General features: G+C 36.8%; 1 protein-coding gene across 1 annotated transcript in view; it reads right to left on the bottom strand.

The window, feature by feature from the left end:
• The window catches only part of LOC126427310 (putative sodium-dependent multivitamin transporter), a 143,641-nt gene that overhangs the window by 15,698 nt on the left and 100,443 nt on the right, over positions 1 to 27,500 (bottom strand). The window contains exons 9-10 of the mRNA XM_050089614.1: positions 26,718 to 26,942; positions 4,841 to 4,992 (exon numbers count right to left, since the gene is read on the bottom strand). Of these exons, the coding sequence (XP_049945571.1) occupies positions 4,841 to 4,992; positions 26,718 to 26,942 (377 nt within the window). The remainder of the gene's footprint in view (positions 1 to 4,840; positions 4,993 to 26,717; positions 26,943 to 27,500) is intronic.

The raw sequence follows: 27,500 nt of genomic DNA on the forward strand, positions 1-27,500 counted from the left end.
AGTAAGTCATGGTTGTAAAATACTAAAACAAATTCTTTACAGAAGAATGGAAGAACTGGTGGCAAGTTTGTATAGATTCTGGAGAAATGCAGCAAAATATGAGGCAATAGTGATCCTACAACTTATCTTAGAAGATAAATTAAGGAAAGGCAACCCTACATTTACAGTATTTGTAGACTTAAGAAAGGTTTTGACAGCCATGCCTGGAATGCTCTCCTTAACTCCTGAAGGTAGTAGGGGTAAAATACAGGGAGCAAGAGGCTATTTACACCATGTGGAAGTTATAACAGTTGAGGGAACGGAGGAAAGCAGTCATTGAGTGAGTGAGGCAGGGTTGTAGGCCTATCACTAATGTTATTCAATCTGTACATTGAGCAAGAAGAAAAGGAAGCCTAAGAAATATTTGGAGTGGGCATGGAGAAGAAATAAAACTTCTGAGGTCTGTCAATGACAGTGTAATTCCCTCAGAGGCAGCAAAGGCCTTGGAAGTGCAGTTGAAAATTATGGACAGTGTCTTGAGAGAAGGATATAAGATAAACATCAACTAAAGCAAAACAAGGATAATTGGATATAGTTTAATTAAACCAAGTTATGCTATGGGAATTAAATTAGGAAATGACACACTTGAAACAGTAGACAAGTTTTGTTATTTGGGCAGCAAAATAACTTAGGATGACTGGAGTAGAGAGGACATAAAATTTAGAGTGGCAATGGCAAGTAAGGCGTTTTTGAAGAAGAGAAATTATGTTAACATTATCAATTTAAGCTTTAGGAAGTCATTTCTGAAGCTATTTTTATCAGTGTACGTACCCATGTTCGGAAGATAGAGTTCACACATGAAGAGACTAGAAGCCTCTGAAATGGGGTGCTATAGAAGAATGTTGATAATTTAATGCCTAGATTGTGTAACTAATGAGGAGGTACTAAATACAGTTGGGGGGCACAACCTGACTAGAAGAAGGAATCGGTTGATAGGAGACATTCTGAGATACCAGGTGATCACCAATTCTGTACTGGAGGGAAGTGGGGGTGGGAGGGAAGGGGGCTGTAAGAATCATAGAGGGAGACCAAGACATGAACAGAGTAAGCAGATTCAGTAGGATGTACGTTGCAGTAGTTACTCAGAGATGGAGAGTCTTGCACAGGCTAGAGTAGCATGGAGAACTGCATCAAACCAGTCTCTGGACTGAAGGCCACAACAATAGCAATAACAAATAATAATAATAAATAACAAAATATATGTTCACATTTTGTGCATGTCCAGGTGTGCAATGGGAACATGTGGTGATAAACACTGGAACCAATCCTTATATTGTTCAGTGTAATAGCATCGGTGCTCTCTTTACACACTCGTGATCTACAGCCTTAACTAAGACAGGTAGTGTGAAGCTGATCTTCACTAATTTTCTCTTTGAGTTCCAGGTGAGAACAGAGGAAGGCAGGTTGTGGTGTTGACACTGCATTATCTGTGGCTAACATTCTCCCAGGCTGAAGTTATCGCTGAATTGTTACTCGACATTTTATTAAAAAGATTTATGAATATAAGTCCTATATCCTATGGAAGGTAGAAAGTGTACGAGATGTGGCAGTAGCTGCTCCATGCCTACTCGGGTGACTTTTGGCACCCACTGTCCACAACCTCCTCACTGCCCCACTACTACTGCAGGCCGACACCACCGTGGACAGTGAAGCTCTTGACACTGTGCTTCCAGGTGATCAGCTGAGTTGTGAAAGGCACGTTCCTGTATGATATTTCAACAACAGACACAGTCGTTACCTTTGGGAGCTGCTAGCTGGGTCACTATGCATACTTGCTGCCTGGCCTACAACTGGACCGAAGCACTGTGTGCGTCACACAGTTATTCGTAGCTGAGGCTGATTCCCAGTGCCAGTTACACACTGTGATCCTCTTTTGTTTTTCAGAGACCGCACTGATATTCCGTGAAATGCAAATGCCTTCAGTGTTTACCACCCCTGGTGGGCAAGGTGCCCAGCCTTATTTAAACTGATACCTCCATTCCAGTTTACTACAACTTTTGGACTTCTTTGTATTGCTAGAATCCTTAATTACAGCGTCCCAGAAACTTTGTGTTTACATGAGGACACTGGCCTTACAGCGTTTCATCTTGAGATTATATCAGAGGCAGTGCTCAGCGACAGCCGATTTTCTAAGCTGTTTTAGTTGGGTGTGTCAGTGAACCTGTCCTGAACTGTTCTACTGCTCTGCCCCATGTAAGATATGCTACATACACTTGACCTTCTGAGAAGCACATCATCTCTAACATTGCAAGCCACATTGCTTATCTTTGTTGACGTGAGTGAAATACTGTGGATGCCATTTTCCATACAGGCCTACTGATATCAGTAGATATTGAGTAATTATTTCTCTATTTCAATACACTTCTTTTAGATGATGTAATTCTGCAGCAGTGCTCTCATGATCTGACACTACACGAGGAAGGCTTCGCTGCAATGCCCATAGTTGGTAATAATGGCACAGTACAATGAGCCTACACTTATGTAGTTCTGGAGTACATCGGATAGTGATTCAGCTGGAACTAATGTATAAAGTAATATATCTTTTGTTATTATAATATTTTGTAACACCAGCAAAGTGTATTTCCTTAGTTTTAATTTATTGAATTATTTTGAAGTTTGGGGACCCATGTTTCTGTCACATTTAACTATTTTCCTTTATTTTTGAAAGCCTATGCCTTTGTATTTTGAGTTTCCAGGATGAAATACTGATAACTATATGTGAAAAATTATGTCCCCCCTTATCAATTATCAGCAGAGAATTTTGGTCTTAACAATATTTAAAACTGTTAAAACCCCATTTTAAATTTATTGCATCTGACACTAATTGATTATTCAAGCTTAACAAAACTTCAATTACTATTTGATTAAAGTATTATACACATTCCATTTGTGAACAAATACCAAGATGAGTGATACTCTACAATCCATCTTGTATCTTTGGTTTATGTTTCTTTAGCTGGAGGTAGTTGGCAGTGAGCTGTGGAGAAAGGAACCCGTTTTGTAACTGTGTTGATGATCAGACATGTGGAGAAAAAACTGCAATTTCTCTCCATTGCACCCATGTGAAACACATTGTTTATGTGTCAACAAATCTGAAAAACTGAATTTTTTTTTAAGAATTTCATTTTATACCTGATTAGATAATTCTGAGAACATGACTGAAATGCATTGTTGACTATTTCATTGCATGAATGAATTGTGCTAGTATACTGAGACCAAGAAGGAGAAGGATATATTGTTCTGAACGTTTTCAAGATCCAGACACCCTTTTGGTAAAATCATACTCCATTTTTTTTCCAGACAGCAAGCAAAAACAACAAGTACAACAATGTACTTAAGATGAGTGTTATTCTTAACTATTTATTGTTCACAATGTTAATGAAATATTTCTAGCACCTGAGCCCTGCAATTTCTTTTAGTCAACTCTACATATTGTGTCCACAGACAGATGTGTGTGACTTTTTATTGCAACAGTTATTCAAACATATTTTAATCATACAGCAGGACACGGTGGCTTTAGAACACCCAGTACATACTAGCTAGCAAAATATCTGGAGCACCAAGAGAATGTGTATTTCAGGCAAAATCGTGTCATCCCAGTAAAACAAACATGTGAAGCAGTGCAGCAGGAGCTAGGAGTCAAACTCAGCTATAAATAGTGGTGTGACACAAATTTTAACATCATTCTTTACAAAAAGATATTTCCAAGTCAAAAACAAAGTCATATTCTATGAGAACATGGAAACATGTCTTTCAGTACCCATGTAAGGAACTATAATCTGGGAACTTCCCTCCATTACTCAACAAAATAGAACAATTAGTACAAAATAAGTCATTAGGTGGAATCTTTGGGAATCTCTGTGCACTCCCCCCCCCCCCCCCCCCCCTCTCACTCTTCCAAATTGGGGCATCTTTACATGCTCACTGTGCACTCAGAACTGAGAACTGTGAAGAGTGATGTGATGCGCGATCGACAGATGTACTAGAGACACTGACCTACACATCTGTGCAAAACTTCATCAGGCTTCCACTGTGGTTTCCTTTTTTGCAACTGATTGGACCTTACTTTCTGAATAGCCCTCATATGATTTTCTTTAAAAAAAATGGTAAATCCAGGGTGGAATGTATTAACATAAGATAATTGCAGTCTCTGGCTACTGAGACCTGACTTGGTTTGTGGCCTCATCAGACAGAGACTGCTGTCATGTATGAGTGAGCCCCATTTGCATGTCTGTGTGTGGAGGGGGACGCGCACCCAATGAGGTCTTGTTGGCCAAACACTCATTTTCTGGTGCCTGTCTGCAACTCAGTATCTCTGCTATATGGTGAGTAGCAACTATCCTTTTCACAATACTGTTACTAAGAAATGAGATTTATGAAGAAGAATCTAGACCCCAAAACAGGTTCTATGTGCTATTAAAAATTACATATCAATAAGCAAAGTTTTTCCTCTGTAGCACGGAACCCATGAGGTGTGGAACTAACAACTTATGAGCCAAACCTTCCCCCAAAGGGATCAAAAGAATGTGTGCCTTCAAGCTTATAAACTAAATATTTTACTGTCATGCAAGTGATAGCAAAGGTGATATAATGTGTGAAAAAGAGGAAAAAAATTGAATTTTGTGACAGTCCAGGCAGCAGGTACACTTAACAGTACATCTCACATCAACTGGAGAAGATGACTGGGTCAGTCACTGAAGTATCGTGTGGAATAATGGAACTGACAACTCTCCTGAGCACCCAAAAGTACAGTGTTAATTTATGATGCTGCGGAAATGTGAGAGGAGATGCTGCGGCTGACCTGGGGTCCTGGGTGGGCGGCGGCGGTGTGGCCGTAACGTTGAAGTCACAGCCGTCCGTCCTGGTGGGCAGCCTTACTGCGTCTGGCCGGGGGACGCCGAAGCCGACCCACATGGAGAAGGCGAGCCCCGTGGCCAGGCCCGTTATGGCTCCCTGCAACACCGTCACGTAGCAGTAGGCGTTCAGTGGGAAGAGGGGCTGAAAAATAGTCAAAAAAGTTTGCAGGGATCTGAGAAAAGTTCACGTCGCTCTTTCAGTTAACGGTGAGGAGAAAGAACTGAAGGATGAGAAAGCCTTGTGGGCATCTGTAGATATTTATGCAATCTGAGCAAGACTAATATTGCCGTTTTTGATACCAAAGCATTTGGGAAATTCGTGTCGATTGTTAAGAAAAGTAACGAGGAAAAACGTCACTGATTACTACCCTTAAAAGTGAAGCAACAGGAAGTGAACTTAACCATCCAGTGGGCTCGCCATTTTTTGTAACACAAGCCGGCACACGCTATATTTTGTACACTTGTAAAGAGTAGTGGTCTTTATGATACCGTGGTTAAGATATGTGAGCAAAATCATTGTTTAATCTTATTTTGATTACACAACCTTAAAATAAACTTACATAACCTTGCTAGAGGATTGCTTAACTAAACAATAATGAAATAAACTTTCATTATGTCACTCCGTTTCCACGGATAGGTTTTACCTCTCAGTAATGACCCACGGTATACAGCTGCATCAGATCCCAACCAACCAATTATTTTATTACTAATTAACTCGTAGGGAACAGCTTCATTAGGGGGTCATGCTGCTACCTCAATCTGTGTCACTTTCATGCGCGATGCATAAATTTTTTTTGTTACCTACCTCGCTGTTTATTTTATGTTACTGCTGATCACTTGGACATATGACAACACAATTTATCACCAATCTATCTGAAGCAAAAACGAAGGAATTGGTATAGCCTCACAACTGTGAAACAACAATGGAACAGTGCAAAACAATGTCATTTGTGTTTGGCGGACTTTATACATAGGCAAGGCAGCTCGAGAGTTGAAGTGTGGTTATGCAGTTCCAACTTTATGTTGGTATAGAGAACCAGCAACTAAGTTTATTTAAACTATTATCACAGTTGCACACAATTTTTGATGGTGACTGATTTCACACACTTACATTCATTTTCAAACAACTGCCTTCATTCCAAATGTTTAACTAAGCCTAATTCAATTGATAAGAGTCTTTTGAATAGATCATTGGAATTATGCTTAGTTAGACATTTGAATGTAGGCAGTTGTTTGAGAATGAATGCAAGCATTCAAAACTAGCCACTGTCAAAAATTACAAGCACCTGTAATGGAAACCTAAATAAATAATCAGTTTAAGCATGCTAATTCAACTAATGACAATTACAACACTGTCCTAGTTGTAATATACGTATGTATGTGACTCCTCAGGGAGTCACACCTACCGATTACGTGGCTGGCGACCACGGGGCCCCAAGCTGAGTTCTAACATTGCTTCCACTTACTTATGCCAGGCTCCTCACTTTTATTTTTCCTATCTGGCCACCCTCGGCCAGCTCTTGTTCTTTTCCGACCCCGAAGCTATTAGGTTTCGAGGACTAGGGGTCTTTCATTTTCCAACCTATGCAGTGTCTGACCCAGAGTGTGTGGCTGCAAAAAGCATCTGTATTCCATGTTAGGGGTGGCCTCCAGAACTGCAGAAGGCAACGGAATACCACCACAGATTGTCTTCCCTGCATAATGCAGTCTCCATTTTATGCGCTAAAATGGCGTCCTCTTATGTTAAATCAGTATCCGGAGGTAAAATAGTCCCCCATTCGGATCTCCAGGATGGGGGGTGGGGGGGGGGGGGGGGGGAGAGGGGGGGTGGGGGGGTGGGGGGAACAACTAGAAATGAGGCAAAATATCAAAACGAGAATTGATACCTGGAATGTTAGAACTCTGCTACAAGCAGGAAAACTAGAAAACCTTAAAAGAGATATGGAAAAGAATCATATGGACCTTGTAGGAGTTGCTGAGGTAAGATGGAATGGACATGGAGAGTTGCAGTCAGATGAATATGTGTTGTACTACTCAGGAGGAGAAGTAAAAGGAATTAATGGAGTAGGAATGATTATGACAAAGGAATTGGCTAATATGTAGATTATGCAAATGACCGTGTTAATGGTGTAAGTCTGAAAGGAGCACAAAAAGATTTACTGATTGTCCAGGTGTATATGCCAACTTCAGAACATGATGACCAAATTGTAGAGGAAAGATACAATGTAATAGAGAGAATAATGGATGAAAATAAAAAATGCTGCAAAATAGTAATGGGAGACTGGAACGTCATTGTGGGAAAAGGGAAAGAGGGAAACATAGTAGGCAGTCAAGGTCTTGGAAAGAGAAATGATAGAGGTGAATGGCTAATTGACTTCTACAGGAAACGGAAGCTGATAGCGGCAAACACATGGTTCTAGAACCATAGGAGGAGGCTCTACACTTGGAAATCACCAGGGGATAAATATAGAAACCAAATCGATTTTCTACTGGTAGAAGAAATATACAGGAATGGAATCAAGAAGGTGCACACATTACCAGGTGCAGATATTAATAGTGACCACAACTTACTTATGGCAGAAATAGAAATAAGAATGAAAAAACTGAAGAAGGCGACCATGGTGAAGAAGTGGGATCTAGAGAAGATAAGATACAACAAGGAACAAATTACAGAAATGCTGTCTTGGGAGTTTCTAAACACATTATGAGACAAAGAAGCACCTGATAATGCCAACAAGTACTGGAATATGCTGAAAGAAGGAATCATTAAAGCCGGACAGCAAAATATAGGATATGTAAAATGGAAAAGGTCGAAAAAACCATGTCACACAAGAAGCGATTTCCAAGATGGAGGAGAGAAGAAAATTGAAAAACGAGGGCACTGAAAATGCTAGAAAGATATACCGAAGGTTAAATAATGAACTGCGAAGACAAACAGAGCAGGCTAGGAAAAAATGGCTAAAAGAGGAATATGATGAAGTTGAAGAACTGGACAGGAAGAGAAGATATGACTTACTATACAACAGAGTAAAGACTATGACATGGGAACAAAACAGAGCAGGAAGTGCTACTATGGAAATTTTGAGTAAAGACGAAGAGGTAGTGTACAAAGATTGTGACGATGTCCTCCAGAGATGGGAAGAATATCTAAAAGAGCTATATGACACAAATAGCAAACCAGAAACTCTGGAACTTGAATCACACAACAGTGTAAGTGAGGACGAGAAAGGACCAATCATCATAATGGAAGTAGTAAAGTCTGCCATAGCTGCAATGAAAAATGACAAAGCGGTAGGTACAGATATGATACCAGGAGAAATACTAAAATGCTCGAACCAAGATGTAATAAGAGAAATATTGAGATTATGTAATAAAATATATGACAGTGGTGAATGGCCTGAGGACTTTCTAACAACAGTAATGATTCCATTCCCGAAAAAACATGGAACCAAGAAATGCAGTGAGCACAGGACAATCAGCCTCATTTCACATGCAGTCAAAGTGGTGTTAAGAATAATTAATAAAAGACTTGAAAAAGTAATGGAGGAGAATCTTGGCAAGCAGCAGTTTGGCTTTAGATGGAATACAGGCACCAGAGATGCAATAGGGCTCCTACGAATCTTGGGAGAAAGGTTTATTGAAAAAGGAAGAGACCTATGAATGTGCTTCATTGATCTAGAAAAGGCATTTGACAATGTGGTTTGGGACGAGCTGGCGACTATAATGAGGGAAAAGAGAGTGGACTGGAAAACCAGAAGACTTGTAAACTCATTATATCTTAATCAAAAAGTTTCAATTAAAGTGAGAGGAGAAAGTAAAAACTGGATCGGACTAGGAGAAGGAGTAAGACAAGGATGCTGTCCATCACCTACTCTTTTCAACCTCTACTTGGAAAATATGATTGACCAATGCTCATTAGATGACACAGATGTAGAAATTGGAGGAAGAAGAGTAGGGTGTTTGAGGTTTGCTGATGACATGGTCCTTCTAGCCACAGGGGAAAAAGAATTACAGGATTTGGTGGACACCATTGAAACAAATGGAAAAAAATATAGAATGAAAAATAACACAAATAAAACAAAAGTATTGGCACTAGGAAGAAATAAGGAAATAAAAATTATGCTGAATGGAGAAATACTAGTAGAACAGGCGCAAAATTTTAAGTATCTTGGAAGAAGGGTAGACACTGAATGGAAGTGAACCACAGAAATTAAAAGAAGGATAGCAATGGCAAAAAGAGGCATTTCATAATAAAAGGAGAATTTTCTGCAGTGGTCTGGACAGAGAACTCAGGAAGAGACTCATAAAATGTCTTGTATGGAGTGTTCCTCTATATGGCGATGAAACATGGACTATGAGGAAGAAAGACAGAGAAAAGCTGGAGGCTTTTGAGATCAGGACATGGCAGAGGATGGAATGTATATGTTGGATGGACAGAGTAAAAAATGAAGAGGTACTGAGAAGAGCGGGAGAGAAAAGACAGTTACTAGATGTAATAAAGAGAAGAAAAAGAAATTGGATTGGGGACATATTAAGAAAGAGGGACGGATTTATAAAAACAGTTTTAGAAGGTTATGTAGAAGGGAAAAGGAAACGAGGAAGAAGAGATTCCAGATACTGGATGACATGATGGACGGTACAACATACAGCAGCCTTAAGAAGGAAGCAATGGCTCACAGAAAATGGAGAGGCAAAGGACCTGCTAATATAGCAGATAACTGATGATGATGATGATTTGTTAGTAGATTTCATTGCATTATTTTAATGTCTTCCATTTTTTAAGTTGATTGGCATAATTAAAGTTTAATAAAATGTGGTTTGAAAGCTATAATTGGCGTTGTCTGGGTAGTGTGTCAACCAGGCCAGCATTCAACAAGGTGAATGTGGGCAGCCTCACACAACAACTGCAACCTACTCTTAACAGCCTATTGACCCAAGGTGAGCTTCCCCCTCCCCCCCCCTCCAATCACCCTAACCCCCCCCTCTCCGATACCACCACCACCACCACCAGAACCACATAATAGTGCAGCCCTGCCAACTAGGCTGCTGAATTCATAATTATATGACAGCATGTTGTGCTTTGTTGCACCTCATGGACTTTGAGAAGATATCCTTTCTTGAAGTGGGGATCTTTTCCCTCTTGCTTTTTCACACTTTATCACCCCCCCCCCCCCCCCCCCCACCTCCATCTAGTGCAGAAAGTGGTATTTTCTCTTTCAGATCGATGCATGTGGGCTCACAGATGAAAGTGCATATGAGCACACCTACAGTATAGCAAGGCGGTTCTTCAGAGTCTACTACAATCATTCTGCTATTGTAGAACAGAATGTGACCTCATCAAGACAAGACATATATTCTTTTTCCACACACATATGGTAAATTACTGTTGTGACTAACCAATTTATCAGCAGTAGAAGGTATCCTTGTCAGAATTGGTGACTGCTGCTGGGCAGGTACACTGCACCCACATTCATTTATGCTGGGAATAGATACCAGAATCCTTAAACAGATGTGTTAGAATGGTTACTTTCTGGAGCTCAATAAGGAGTGTATGAAGAAGGGATAGAATAGTTTGGGGAATATATTTTGGCAGTTTTCTGTAAAATTCTGCAGCAGGCACCAATGCAGGACAATGTTGAAATCACTATCATGCCAAAGAAAATGCATTATTTATTGGGAACAAAGTGCATGGCAATTCGGTACCCCCACATTCCAGGAAGTGTCAAATGACCCCTTTTGCATCCATTGTGGATTCCAATCCTCAGACCAGAGTGTGCAGTAGGAACAAACAAAGGAAAAGTGGCACAAATAAAGAGTGGCATAAAGGAGAGCATCAACATTGTGGAACAGATTACTGTGCAATATTTACCACTTTTCTATCTGTTTGAATTCATAGGAAGTCTCACTTCCAACTTCATACTAAATGGAAGCTTGTTGAATGTCTTTTCAAGAGAGTAACTAACTCCAGTCTGATTCCTCGGCAAGAACACAAAGATCAAAGAACTTTTTTTAACACTGCATATCACAGTTAGGATTAAGAGCAATTTTTATTAACCCTCAAGTAGGTGCGTGCGCACACACAGACACACACACACACACACACACACACACACATTCCACGTGGGAAAAATATATATCAAAAACAAAGATGCTGTGACTTACCAAACGAGAAAGTGCTGGTAAATAGACCCAATAAAAACACACAAATTTCAAGATTTTGCAACCCAAGGTTGTTTCATCAGGAAAGAGGGAAGGAGAGGGAAAGACGTAAGGATGTGGGTTTTAAGGGAGAGGGTAAGGAGTCATTCCAATCCCAGGAGCGGAAAGGCTTACCTTAGGGGGAAAAAAGGACAGGTATACACTCGCACACACACACACACACACACACACACACACACATCCATCCACACATATATACAGACACAGGCAGACATATGTAAATTCAAAGAGGTTGGGCAGAGATGTCAGTCGAGGTGGAAGTACAGAGGCAAAGATGTTGTTGAATGACAGGTGATGTACGAGGGGCGGCAACTTGAAATTAGCGGAGGTTGAGGCCTGGTGGGTAACGGGAAGAGAGAATATATTGAAGGGCAAGTTCCCATCTCCAGAGTTCTGATAGGTTGGTGTCAGTGGGAAGTATCCAGATAACCCGGACGGAGTAACACTGTGCCAAGATGTGCTGGCTGTGCACCAAGGCATATTTGGCCACAGGGTGATCCTCTTTACCAACAAACACTGTCTGCCTGTGTCCGTTCATGCGAATGGACAGTTCGTTGCTGGTCATTCCCACACAGAAGGCTTCACAGTGTAGGAATTCAACCTTTTAATCCTATACAAATTCCATTACTTAATACAGCCATTCTTTTAGCCTCAGGAGCAACCGTAACATGAGCACATCATAGTTTAATAGAATCTAATCACACTCAAGCATTACAAGGATTATTTTTTACAGTATTATTAGGATTATATTTCACAATACTTCAAGCTTACGAATATTTAGAAGCACCTTTCACTATTGCAGATGCAGTATATGGATCAACATTCTTTGTTGCAACAGGGTTCCATGGTCTCCACGTAATTATTGGAACAATTTTCTTAACAACAAGTCTACTTCGACACTCATTAAATCATTTCTCACCAAGACACCACTTTGGATTTGAAGCAGCAGCATGATATTGACACTTCGTAGACATAGTATGACTATTCTTATACATTTATATTTATTGATGAGGTAGATAATTGTTTTTCTAGTATAAATAGTACATTTGACTTCCAATCAGAAAGCTTAAGCTATCTACAAGAGTTTTTATTAAATTTATTATTCCAATAATTGTTATAATCCTCGCAACAACATTATCAAAAAAACTACTCAATGATCGAGAAAAAAGTTCACCATCTGAGTGTGGGTTTGTTCCAAAAAGATCAGCACGAATACCAGAATGATAGTTGCTCCATTAATGGTGAAGCTCTGTCTTGAAGGGATAAATTTGATCTTGTTGCCATTAAATGTTTTTCTAATAAAAGGTCAAACTTTTATTTGTAGAGCTTAAATCTACTGCACTAATCTGCCATATTAGAATCTAGAGATTAAGGGTAATTCTGAGTAACTTTGTTCTGCAGGTGGATTATTTTGTAGTCATTCTGTTGATCTTCTTATATTAGCTGTGAATACAATTGCTCAAACCATTCTTTCTCATATGATTACAATGAATATAATAATTCCTACAATAGAAATTGTAGACCCAATTCTTGATACTACATTTCATGATGTATATGCATCTGGGTAATCTGAATATTGTCGTGGTATTCCTGCTAACCCTAAGAAGTGTTGAGGGAAGAATGTTAAGTTTCCTAAAATAAATATAATTGTGAACTGGATTTTTAATCATGTATTATTTATAGTCAATCTTGTAAATAGTGGGTATCATTGAATAACACCTCCTATAATTACGAATACTGCTCCTATAGATAGAACATAATGGAAGTGGGCTACTGTATAATGTGTGTCATGTAATACAATATCAAGTGATGAGTTTGCTAGTATTAATCCTGTTAACCCACCAATTGTAAATAAGAAAATAAATCCTAGAGCTCATAGTAATGGTGGGTTAAACTCGAGTTTAGTTCCAGGTAATGTAGCTAGTCCTCTGAATGCCTTAATTCCTGTAGGTACAGCAATAATTATTTGTTGCTGATGTGAAGTATGCTCGTGTGTCAACATCCATTCCTACTGTAAATATATGATATGCTCATAGAATAAATCCTATTAATCCAATTGATAACATAGCATAAATTATACCCAATGTTCCAAATGATTCAATTTTTCCTCTTTCTTGACATACAATGTGTGAAATAATACCAAATCCGGGTAGAATTAAAATGTAAACTTCTGGGTGTCCAAAGAATGAGAATAGGTGTTGACATAGAATTGGATCTCCTCCTCCCGCAGGGTCAAAGAATGATGTATTTAGGTTTTGGTCTGTTAATAATATAGTAATAGCTCCTGCTAAAACTGGAAGTGAAAGAAGAAGAAGGAGAGCTGTAATAGCTACAGACCAAACAAATAAAGGTGTTAGGTCTAAAGTTATGCTTTCTGATTGTATATTAATTGCTGTTGTAATGATGTTTACTGCACCAAGAATTGATGATACACCTGCTAAGTGTAGTAGAAAAATGGCTAGATCTACAGATGCGCCCCTGTGTGCAATAGCTCCTGATAGAGCGGGTAAACTGTTCATTCTGTACCAGCACCATTACCTACTATAGAAGATGTAAGAAGAAGGGTTAATGAAAGTGGTAGTAATCAAAAACTTATATTATTTATTCATGGGAATGCTATATCTGGTGCACCAATTATTAATGGTACAAGTCAATTACCAAATCCACCAATTATAATAGGCATTACTATGAAGAAAATTATTACAAATGCATAGGCTGTAATAATAACATTATAAATGTGGTCATCTCCAATTAGACATTCTGGTTGACCAAGTTCAGCACGAATAAGTATTCTTATTGATGTTCCTATTATTCCTGCCCATGCTCCAAACAGAAAGTATTAAGTACCAATGTCCTTATGGTTTGTTGGGAATATTCATTCTTGCAGTAAGATGGCTGAATTTTAGGTGGTAGAATGTAAATCTACTTATGACATATTTTCTCTCTTACCATACTCTGCTCTTATATTCAGTTATGATTCTAGACTGCAATTCTAGAAGTGTAAAGTTTTACTAAGGCCTAAAAGATTATTCTTTTAATTATAGCTTTGGAGGTTATTAGTATAATTAACTTAAGTCCTTAGTACAATGACATTAAGGTAGATGTTGAGAGCAATCCTATTGTTGAAATTATTACGGTTATAGGAAGAATAATTATTGATTTTTAATACTTTATCTTTATAGATCATGAATTTTCGGTATATGACATAATTAAGGCTGAGAATCTAATACGTATGTAATAATAAAGTGTAATTATAGTTAATACGAGTATAATAGTTACAATAGTTGTTATGTTGTTTTCTATTAATGATTGTATTACAATTCATTTTGGTACGAATCCAAGAAAAATGGTGGTAAACCACCTAGAGATAGAAGAGATAAGAATATTATGAATTTAATTTCAGTTTTTATGTTTCTAGCTGAATAAATCTGGTTTACAATGAATAGATTTATTTGTTTGAATAATAAAACCATCATAAAATGGTTCAAATGGCTCTGAGCACTATGGGACTTCACTTCAGTGGTCATCAGTCCCCTAGAACTTAGAACTACTTAAACCTAACTGACCTAAGGACATCACACACATCCATGCCTGAGGCAGGATTCAAACCTTCAAGCATAGTGGTTGCGCGGTTCCAGACCGTAGCACCTAGAACCGCTCGGTCACATCGTCCGGCAAATCATGATCAGCGTTAGTAGTGAATAAATAATAAAGTATAGTTCTCAGATGTTCTCTCTGACTGTTAGAGATCTAATTATTCACCCTAAGTGTCTAATTGAAGAATATGCTAGAATCTGGCATAGAGATGTTTGATTTAAGCCTCCTATTGCCCCAATAACGATTCTTAAAATGATAATGGTTCAAATAAAGGTTCTTAGTTGAATACAATATGATAGTACTATTATTGGGCCAATTTTTTGTCATATTATTAATGATAAACAGTTATTCCATCTTGAAGCGCCTATTACTTCTGGAAATCAGTAACGAGAAGGTGCAGCTCCAATCTTTAATAATAATCTAGATCTAATTGTTATTGAGGGGATAAATTCTGTTTCCCATCCTATTGGATACTTTATTTGAATCAACAAAATTGAAAATAATAGTATTGTCGATCCTACTGCCTGGACAATAAAATATTTAATTGATGATTCATTTATCATTATATTTTTATTTCTCATTAGAAGCAGACTAAATGAAAGTAAGTTGATCTCAAGTCCTATTCAAACTGCAAATCAGGAATTTGATGAAATGGACCGGGTTGTTCCTATCATTAATGTTGAAAGGAAGAGAAGTTTTGTAGAGTTGTTGGTCATTAAAAAGGAGAGGATTGATACCTCTATAAATGGGATATGAACCCTTTAGCTTGATTAGCTTACCTTTTTACATTTCGGTGTATGATGCACGTTAGTTTTTGATACTAAATGAGGTAGTTCAATTCTATCTTATGTAATTTGTTTATTGTAGGTAATTTTTATTTACTTAATTTACCCCATCAAGGCAACCCTCTAATTATGCACTTCGTTTATTTAATATATAAATATGTCTGCTTGTGTCTGTATATGTGTGGATGGATATGTGTGTGTGTGTGTGCGAGTGTATACCCGTCCTTTTTTCCCCCTAAGGTAAGTCTTTCCGCTCCTGGGATTGGAATGACTCCTCACCCTCTCCCTTAAAACCCACATCCTTTCGTCTTTCCCTCTCCTTCCCTCTTTCCTGATGAGGCGACAGTTTGTTGCGAAAGCTTGAATTTTGTGTGTATGTTTGTGTGTCTGTCGACCTGCCAGCACTTTCATTTGGTAAGTCACATCATCTTTGTTTTTAGGTATATATATATATATATACACCAAACAAAGATGGTATATGTGTGGATGGATATGTGTGTGTGTGCGAGTGTATACCTGTCCATTTTCCCCCCTAAGGTAAGTCTTTCCGATCCCGGGATTGGAATGACTCCCTACCCTCTCCCTTAAAACCCACATCCTTTCGTCTTTCCCTCTCCTTCCCTCTTTCCTGATGAGGCAACAGTTTGTTGCGAAAGCTTGAATTTTGTGTGTGTGTTTGTGTTTGTTTGTGTGTCTATCGACCTGCCAGCGTTTTCGTTCGGTAAGTCACATCATCTTTGTTTTTAGATATATTTTTCCCACGTGGATTGTTTCCCTCTATTATATATATAATATATATCCAGCAGGGATACAACTTCCTCAAATCCTGCCCTGAAATGAGATCCATCCTTCATTAAATCCTCCCCACTCCACCAAGGGTGTCTTTCCGCCGTCCACCAAACCTTCGTAACCTGTTAGTTCATCCCTATGAAATCCCCAAACCACCTTCCCTACCCTCTGGCTCTTAACCGCCCCCCCGGTGTAAAACCTGTCCCATGCACCCTCCCGCCACCACCTACTCCAGTCCTGTAACCCAGAAGGTGTACACGATCAAAGGCAGAGCCACATGTGAAAGCACCCATGTGATTTACCAACCGACCTGCCTACACTGTGATGCATTCTATGTGGGAATGACCAGCAACAAACTGTCCATTCGCATGAATGGACACAGGCAGACAGTGTTTGTTGGTAATGAGGATCACCCTGTGGCTAAACATGCCTTGGTGCGCGGCCAGCACACCTTGGAACAGTGTTACACCGTCCGGGTTATCTGGATACTTCCCACCAACACCAACCTATCCGAACTCCGGAGATGGAAACTTGCTCTTCAATGTATCCTCTCTTCCCGTTACCCACCAGGCCTCAATCTCCGCTAATTTCAAGTTGCCGCCACTCATACCTCACCTGTCATTCAACATCATCTTTGCCTCTTCACTTCTGCCTCGACTGACATCTCTGCCCAAACTCTTTGTCTTTAAATATGTCTGCTTGTGAGATGTCTGCTCGTGTCTGTATATGTGTGGATGGATATGTGTGTGTGTGTGTGTGCGAGTGTATACCCGTCCTTTTTCCCCCTAAGGTAAGTCTTTCTGCTCCCGGGATTGGAATGACTCCTTACCCTCTCCCTTAAAACCCACATCCCTTCGTCTTTCCCTCTCCTTCCCTCTTTCCTGATGAGGCAACAGTCTGAATTTTGTGTGTGTGTTTGTTTGTGTGTCCATCGATCTGCCAGCGCTTTCGTTCGGTAAGTCACATCATCTTTGTTTATATACATATATATATATATATATATGAATATAATAGAGGGAAACATTCCACGTGGGAAAAATATATTTAAAAACAAAGATGATGTGACTTAGCAAACAATAGCGCTGGTAGGTTGATAGACTCACAAACAAACACAAACATACAGACAAAATTCAAGCTTTCGCAACCAACAGTTGCTTCATCAGGAAAGAGGGAAGGAGAAGGAAAGATGAAAGGATGTAGGTTTTAAGGGAGAGGGTAGGGAGTCATTCCAATCCTGGGAGCGGAAAGACTTATCTTAGGGGGAAAAAAGGACAGGTATACACTCGCCACACATGCATATCCATCTGCACATACACAGACACAAGAATATATATATATATATATATATATATATATATATATATATATATATATATATATATATATAATGGAAGGAAACATTCCACGTGGGAAAAATTATATATAAAAACAAAGATGAGGTGACTTACCGAACAAAAACGCTGGCAGGTCGATAGACACACAAACAAACACAAACATACACACAAAATTCAAGCTTTCGCAACAAATTGTTGCCTCATCAGGAAAGAGGGAAGGAGAGGGGAAGACGAAAGGAAGTGGGTTTTAAAGGAGAGGGTAAGGAGTCATTCCAATCCCGGGAGCGGAAAGACTTACCTTAGGGGGAAAAAAGGACAGGTATACACTCGCACACACGCACATATCCATCCACACATACAGACACAAGCAGACAGCTTGTGTCTGTATGTGTGGATGGATATGTGCGTGTGTGCGAGTGTATACCTGTCCTTTTTTCCCCCTAAGGTAAGTCTTTCCGCTCCCGGGATTGGAATGACTCCTTACCCTCTCCTTTAAAACCCACTTCCTTTCGTCTTCCCCTCTCCTTCCCTCTTTCCTGATGAGGCAACAATTTGTTGCGAAAGCTTGAATTTTGTGTGTATGTTTGTGTTTGTTTGTGTGTCTATCGACCTGCCAGCGTTTTTGTTCGGTAAGTCACCATATATATATATATATATATATATATATATATATACACACACAATCAATAATTTATATTAATATATTACATTTAATTAAATTTAAATTCTTATAAGTTTATTTTATTATCATTAAGTGATTATTTCAATAAATTTATTTACCGAGGATTATAGCTACTTATGTTTTTAGCTTAAAATAAATTATTACATTATAAAATATATAATAATATGTAAATTAATATTAAATATTATTATAATAGGATATAATGAATAAAATTAATAATATTAAATATAAAATATTATGTTAATATAAATAATTATATCAATTATAATAATATAATTAATAAATTGTCTATAATTAGATTAGTCAACTAACTAATATTTAAGTTAACTTAATATAATTTTATATTAATAACATATTACATTAATTTACATAATTGTTTCTAATATATTTATTATATTATTTAATCTTTCTTTATTATTAGTGAAAAGAAAGATTAAATAAGAAAGAATACAATACAGTGGTAAACGTGTTCCATATATATCTTTATTTGTATACAATAGAGAAGTTGTGGTCACAAAGGGGGTCTGCTTCTTTCTTTTTGAAAACATTTGTAATCTTTTTCTTTCTTTTTCTTACATATTTGTATCTTTAATTTTTTCCTCTTTTGGTTAATTTTTAAATTTCTTATTTTTTGTTCCTAAAAGTTTTATTCTTGCTTGTTTATTCACGTTTTCTTTGTATTATTTGTAAGTTTTATTAAACTAAAAGTTCTTTTTGCAGTATTTTGATTTAATTATCAAGTGATTTTGGATTTAGCAATTGATTTAGTATCGGCATAATTCGTGCCAGCAGCCACGGTTATACGATTGATACAAGTGAATATTACTGGTTAGTACAGTTGTTTGTATTATTAGGGCTAAAATATAAATTTGTAGGGTGAAATGTTAAAATTTATTTGTAGCTCTTTTTATAAATCTGTGAAATTTAAATAATAAACTAGGATTAGATACCCTATTATTTTAAATGTTAATTGTATTAACCTGGGTACTATTAGTTAAGGTCTTTAAACTCAAAGAACTTGGCGGTATCTCATTCCATTCAGAGGAACCTACCCCTTGATTGATAATACACAATTTACTCTACTTAGTTTATTTGTTTGTATATCTCCGTTATCAGAGAATCTTTTTAGAGTTATAATTCTCAAGATTTATAATTATAAAATATTACAGGTCAAGGTGCAGCTTGTAGTTAAGAGGAGGTGGGTTACAATAGACTTTTGTTTGTAATGGATTTGATGGCGAAATACTGTTAATGAAGGTGGATTTATTTAATACAACTGATATTGGCTCTGAGCTGTGTACACATCGCCCGTCGCTCTCATTATTTATTATTCTATTTTGATTATTTTGAAATAGCTCCAATTTAGATGAGATAAGTCATAACATAGTAGATGTACTGGAAAGTGTATCTAGGAAGAGGTTCAAGATATAACTCATCAGTAAAGTGTTTCACTAACACTGATAATTTTTCTGTGCAAACCAGGATATCTTGATTATTTTTTTTATTATATTTATTTTTTGTTTCTTTATTTAATATAAATAATTTTGTAGGATTTTGTCTTAGTATATTTTATAGAAATGATTTTTTAAATTATAGTGTATTGGTAATGTAAATGTTTTATGAAATATTATTTTAAATTTTTAAAGTAGATTTTATGTGTTGTACCTATTGTATCAGGGTTTATCAAAATTTAAGTATTTATTTTACTTGTCTCATTTTTGGATTTACATATAAATACTTTATAGTTAATGTATCATAATTATTATAAAATTATTTATCGAAATGAGATGTTAATCGTTTCCTAAGATATCTAGTTTCTTAAGAAAAAATTTAATTTTTTTAAGTTAGTTGTGTTTATTTAATTTTGTAAGTATAAATATTAACTTATTTATCCTTTAAGGGATAAGCTTTGAAGTTATTAACCTATAATTTGTTTTTGAAAATATAATAGTAAGCTTTAAACCATATATGTTTGAGATTACGTTTTAGTTCATTGTTTTATATTTTGATTTTATAACTATTTTAGGTTTTTTATTAAGATTGTTGATTTAATTTTAAAATCTTTGTAATAATGATAGAAATGGTATATTTATTTATATAAAATTTTTGCATTGTAAATTTATTATAAGGAACTAAGTAAAACTGATTACCACTTGTTTATCAAAAACATGTCCTCTTGAAATTCTTTGTGGTCTGACCTGCTCACTGAGCAGATTTTTAAAGAGCCGTGGTATTTTGACCGTGCAATGGTAGCATAATCAGTAGTCTCTTAATTAGTGGCTGGAATGAATGGCTTGACAAGAAATCAACTGTCTCTTAATAAATTTTTGAATTTCATTTTTGAGTCAAAAGGCTTAAATTCTTCTTTAGGACAAGAAGACCCCTTAGAGGTTATCATTTTACTTTTATATAGTTTTTTTGTTTGTCTTTCTACATTTAATGATGATGTTTTGTTGGGGTGACATGAAGAATAAATAAACTCTTCATTATCATATCATTGATTTATGTTTGTTGTTTTGATCCATAATTTATGATCATAAGATTAAGTTACCTTAGGGCTAACAGCGTAATTGTTTTTGAGAGCTCATATCGACAAAGTAGATTCTGACCTGGATGTTGGATTGAGAAAAATTATGGTTGCAGGAGCCCAGTGATTAGGTCAGTTCAACCCTTAAATTCTTACATGATCCAAGTTCAGACCGGCGTGAGCCAGGTCAGTTTCTATCCTAAGACTATTAATCCATATTAGTACAAAAGGACCATATGGTTAAAATATTTTTGACTATATTGATTAATATTAATTAATTTATTATTTTGACAGATTAATGTGTTGAATTTATAATTCATTTATGTAGATTTTTTCTACAAATGGTATTGATACTTTATGATTAATTTATGTTTATTTTAAATTTTTGTTTATTTGTTGTTTGTGTTTCAGTTAGTGTTGCTTTTTTAACTTAATTGGAGCAGTTGTAGGTTATATTCAGATTTGTAAGTGTCCAAATAAAGTAGGTTTTGTAGGAATCCCGCAGCCCTTTAGCGATGCTATTAAGTTTATTTGTAAGGAGCAGCCAATTCCTATTGTATCTAATTATGTACTTTATTATTTTTCTCCTGTTTTTAATTTAATGATTTCTTTCGTTGTTTGAGTAATTTTTCCTTACTTAACTTATATGTGTTCTTTTCCTTATGGAATTTTTGTTTTTTTTTGTGTTGTACTAGATTAGGTGTTTATACCGTTATAATTGCTGGGTGGTCTTCTAATTCAAATTATTCTGTTGCTCAAACAATTTCATATAAAGTTAGTTTAGCTTTGATTTTATTATCTTTAATTATTTTAATTGGTAGTTTTAACATGTTTGATTTTATAAATTATCAGCTTTACTGCTGAATTATTATTATTTCTTTTCCCTTAGCTTTAGCTTGTTTTGCTTCTTGTTTGGCCGAAACTAATCGTACTCCTTCTGATTTTGCTGAAGGTGAATCTGAGTTAGTTTCGGACTTTAATATTGAATATGGAGCAGGTGGTTTTACTTTAATTTTTTTAGCTGAGTATACTATAATTGTTTTTATAAGAATATTATTAGCTTTAATTTTTTGGGGGTGATTCTTATTCTTTTATATTTTTTATTAAGCTTGCTATTATATCTTTTGGCTTTATTTGAGTTCGGGGTACCTTACCACAGTTCCGTTAGCTTGAAAAAGTTTTTTACCTTTATCTCTCAATTTTTTTTATTTTCTTTGTTGGTTTAACGATTTTATTTATCTCATTTATTTAGTGAAATTTTTTAAGAAAAGTTAAACTTCTAGTTTTATGTTTTCAAAACATATGCTTTTCCTAAGCTAATTAACTTATTTATTCCTTAATTAGCTTATTTCATGCGTTTGCAACATCTACATTAATTAAGAAGTATGTAAAGTAGATGACTGTTAAGATTTGTCGTGTTATGATGTAAGGTTCTTCAACTGGTCATTTACTAATTTGTGTTAATAGACATACAACAGCTACTATAATTCAGAATAGAATCTGATTAATAGGATAAAATTGGATATCTCGGAATGGTGTTTTGTTATAGAAAGGTAAAATTATTAAGATTCTAATTGGTAAGAATAGTGCAATAACACCTTCTAAGTTGTCAGGAATTGATCGTAGAATTTCATATGCAAATACGAAATATCATTCTGGCTGAAGATGGACTGGTGTTACTAACAGATTAGCAGGTACAAAATTATCTGGGTCTCCTAGAAGGTAGGGATTAATTAAACATAATATAATTAATAATGATGTTATTAATACCAATGTGATAGAATCCTTGAAAGTAAAGTATGGGTGAAATGGGATTTTTTTTTTTTATATTTCCATTTAGCCCTAATGGCTTATTAGATCCTGTTTGATGAAGGAAGAATAATAAATGGTAACACAAAATTAAATGTAAAGAATCGATTTAATGTTGCGTTATCAACAGCAAATTATCCTCACACTCATTGAACTAAGTCTGTCACTAAGTATGGAATTGCTGATAATAAATTAGTAATTACTGTTGCACCTCAAAATGATATTTGACTTCAAGGTAAAACGTATCCTATAAATTCAGTTGCTATAACTAAGAATAGAATTACTGTAACAATTATTCAGGTGTGTATGTATATATAAGATCCATAGTAAATTCCTCATCCTACATGCAAATAAATACAAATAAAGAATATAGATGCTCCATTTGCATGTAAAGTTCGAATAATTCAACCATTATTTATGTCTCGGCAGATGTGTACTACACTACTGAATACTATTTCAATATTTGATGTATAATGTATAGCTAAAATTAGGCCAGTTACGATTTGAATTACCAAGCATAACCCTAGCAGGGACCCAAAATTTCATCAAATGAAATATTTGTTGGTGCAGGTAAATCAATTAAAGAGTTGCTAATAATTTTAATTAAAGGATGTCTTAATCGTAATGGTTTATTCATTAGTATGTTATCTCATTTTACAAATAGGCCCCTGGTTAATACTAGTAATTTCAACTACTGTTAATAGTGCTAAAAATAAATTATTATTATTATTATTATTATTATTATGTGCGATTGGACCCATATGGATCACGCAAAGCTTTTCCGATTCAATTTTTTAATTCTCGAAACTTCTCTCATTCTTTCCCCATGAATTCTCTTTCTTTCCTCTGTCCATTTTGTCCCCTGTCTCTTGCAAACTTCGTTCTCGGGTTGTACTTTCCAACTATTGATTTTTTGCCTTTATACATTTCTGTTTATAACTTCTGAAGAATTTATTTGTGCATTTGCTAGATCTGTTTTGGTTTCTTTTATCCAGGGTATGGTTTTCAATTTTTCAATGTATATTAAAATTTTGTGGGAGAGTCTGGGTGTTGGGAGTCTGTGGATATGACCGTAAAATTTTAGTCTTCTTTTCCGGATGTCTGCGGCGAGGTTAGATAATTTTTCTGTAGTTTTCCGAGACTGTAACCTGTATCCATCTTCAGTTCTTTTTGGGCCAAGAATCTTTCTGATAATTTTGCGTTCCTCTTTCAGGATGCCTTCCAGGTCGCCTTTTCTATGGAGTGTGAGTGTTTCGCTGGCATATAGTGCTTCGGGCTTGATTACTGTATTGTAGTGTCGTATTTTTGAGTGAATGGAGAGACACTTTTTATTGTAGATGTTGTGGGTTTTCCAGTATGCTCTTTTCAGTTTTTCCAGTCGAACTTTTTGTGCAGTTTTCTCTCCCCCTGTGGGTTCTAGGACCTTGCCTAAGTATTTAAAGAATGGAACTCTCTCAATTTGTCCATATTTTGTAGTCAGTTTTTGAGTTTCAAATTTTGAGCAGATGAATTTGGTTTTTTGGAAGGAAATTTGTAGCCCAACTTTTTCGGCGCATTCTTTGAGAATGTCTATCTGTTTAATTGCTGTGGTCTCGTTTTCTGCTAGAATGGCCACGTCATCTGCAAATGCCAAGCATGAAATTTTAATACCATCTTTCGATCTTCCTAGTTGTATAGGCTTCCAGTAATTTTGATTCTTCAGTTCTTTTTCCCATTCTCGGATGACTTTGTCTAAGATAAGGTTGAAGAGGAGTGGAGACAAGCCGTCACCTTGTCTGACGCCGGTTTTGATCAGGAAGGGCTCTGATATTTCACCCAGGAATTTTATCTTAGAAGTTGTGTTTGTGAGCGTTTCTTTGATAAGGTTTAGGGTTTTCAGATCGAGTCCTAGCTCCTCAAGGATAATAACGAGAGATTGCCTATCGATTGAATCATAAGCCTTTGCGAAATCAACAAAGGAACAAATGATCGGACTGTTTCTGACTGCTTTGTATTTTAGTGTTGTCTTCCAATTGAAAATTTGTTCTGCACAGGATCGCTGAGGGCGAAAGCCAGCTTGGTATTCACCAATACTGTGTTCGAGTTGTTCTTGTGTTCGTTGAAGAAGACAAGCTGAGAGGATTTTATAAGTGACTTGGAGAAGGGAGATTCCTCGATAGTTGTTTATATCTGCCATGTCTCCCTTTTTATGCAGTGGATGAATTAGGGCGCATTTCCAATCTTCTGGTAGTTTTTCTGTCTGCCAAATGTCTGTGATGATTTGAGTGAGTTCTTTGAGGGAATTTGGTCCAAGATTTTTAAGTAGTTCTGCAGTGATATTATCTTCTCCGGATGCCTTGTTGTTTTTCAGTCTATGAATATGTCTTTGGATCTCCTCTAGTGTAGGTGGTGGGGATTCTGGATTTGAGTAGACAGCAGTTTCTTGAGGGAATCTTGAAGAAGGTTCAGGGCAATTGAGGAGTCCGGAAAAGTATCTCGCCAGCTCCTCACAATTTTCCCGATTTGTGAGCGCTAGTTTTCCATCTGGTTTTCTGAAACATAGATTTCGTGAGCCGTATCCATTGATTCTCCCAGCAAAGGTCTTATAGAAGTCTCGTACATTATAGTTACGGAAATTTTCTTCAATAGACTCACACTGTTCCTTGACGTACTTCCTCTTGACTTGTCTGATTGTTTTTGCCACTTGTCTTCTGGTGTTGTGGAAGTGATCTAGATTTTCTGGGGATTTTTTACTGTTATACTTCAGAAAGGCTTTCTTTCTTTCTTCCAGCGCTTTTTCACATCCAGAGTCCCACCAGGGGTGTTTTGTGTTCTTTTTCAATGGGATCAGTTCTTTTGCCTTCTTTGTAATTTTTGTTCGAAATTTTTCCCAAGAGTCAGCTGGTTCCTTTTCCCACTCCTCCTTCAGATTGGTTTCTTTGATTGTTCGTGTGTCAAATTTCATCATGTGTGTTTTCTTCGGATAGAATTTTTTTGGGGTGAATTTCACTTTAATGCGTGTTAAGTAGTGGTCTGAGTCAATGTTCGCCCCTCTGCAGATTATTATTATTATTGTAATAATGAATGTTGGTCTATTATATAATTTTTCTAAAGATATTGTTATTTCTTGGTAATTGATGAATTATCAATATTTATGGTTCAGTATTTTTGCAGAAGTCTATAAATATTGTTATGTCTAGTATAATTAATATTGATACAATAAATCCCCATATTGTTAGGGTAATAATTATGCTAATTGATTTAGGTTGAAATATTTCGTTTGATGCAATTCTTGTAATATAAATAAATAGGACTAATATACCACCAAGAAATGTTAAGAATAAAATATATGACAGTCAATATCTTTCCATTATTGTTCCTGTTATTAATCCAACTAAGAAAGTTTGGAGGATAATGAAAGTATTATTGATATTGGATGTCTTAATTTAATAAAATTAATATTTATTGCATTTGATAGTGATATAATTATTATTTTAATCATTTCAGGGGTTAGTTTATTTAAAATATCGGTTTTGGGGACTGATGATGGAAGCTTTCCACCTCTGAAGTTTTAAAAGTGGGGCCTAGACTTATCTCCGGTTTACAAGACTGGCGTTTTTTTTTTTTTAACTATTAAAGCTAATGCTTATATTCTCTGATTTTACTTTTTTGTTGGTTTATTTTGCTGGTGTTTATGTTTTTTCTTCTAAACATAAACATTTATTAATGGTTCTTCTGAGATTGGAGTACATTGTTCTTTCTTTGTTTATATTAATTATTGTTTTTCATATTGAATTTGATTATGATTACTTCTTTCCTGTTATTTTTTTCTGTTTTTGAAGGTGCTTTAGGTCTTTCTGTTTTGGTTTCAATAATTCGGTCTCATGGTAATGATTTTTTTAATTCTTTTGGTTTATCCTCATGTTAAAGTATTCTGCTTTACTTCAGTTATTTCATCATAGTGATAATAACAAGAGAGAGGCCAAAAGATCCACCCTGTAGATAAGTGAGTTCACTACCAGTATATCTCGGCACCTGAGTTCTACACAACAGACCTCTCTACAGAGTCTCTGGCGAGGCAGCAGGATGAGGAGTACGTACCGGCTCGTTGGCGTGGGGCAGGAACATGCCGAGCGAGAAGAAGCCGAGCACAGGTCCGCCGACAGCGCCGAATATCGTGAGGCTGGCCTGCAGCACGCCACCCAGGAACTGCGCCATGAAGGCCAGTCCCAGGAACAGCAGTCCGAATGCCAGTGCCAGCAGCTTCCCCACAAGTGGCGACCGCGACTCCGCCAGTGGGTGGCCCCGGTACCGCACGTACAGTGGCTGCCGAACACAACAAAACTGCGTCACCATTTCATCACGAACGGCAATCGCACAACTGGCTAGAGACCACATATGCAGAGCCCCTGCACTAACACAGGAACCGATACCTGTCTCCGCAACGTTCCAGCGGTGGTCTCTTGGCAGTGTGCTCACGGTATCGTGACAGTAATCGGTCTTTACACCGGTAGGCCAAAATTGTGAGGCTGCTGCCTATTGCCAGATTCAGTGCCGCCTGGTGCACTGTAGGTATGTGATGTGAGAACAAGTGGCTACTAGCACTGTGGAAACTGCACAGCTCATTGGATTTTGGCGTACTATTGTCATTAGCATCTACGGACAGTGGTCGAAGGGTGGTGGAATCGCAAGTCAATGACAAGGTGTTTGATGTCTGTGCCAGTTAACAGAGTGAGGAGGTCGGTGGCTCGTTTGCTCTGTGAAGAAGCACGGATGGCAGTCTTAGCGATATCTGACAACTTTGCAGGAGTCTCGTTACAACTGAGTAGGAAGTTTAAAAGCAGGTACTAGTTACCGATGAGCAACCTGAAAAAAGTCTAGCAG

The sequence above is a fragment of the Schistocerca serialis genome, chromosome 11 (genome assembly GCF_023864345.2).
Source record: "Schistocerca serialis cubense isolate TAMUIC-IGC-003099 chromosome 11, iqSchSeri2.2, whole genome shotgun sequence".
NCBI classification, from domain to species: Eukaryota; Metazoa; Arthropoda; class Insecta; order Orthoptera; family Acrididae; genus Schistocerca; species Schistocerca serialis.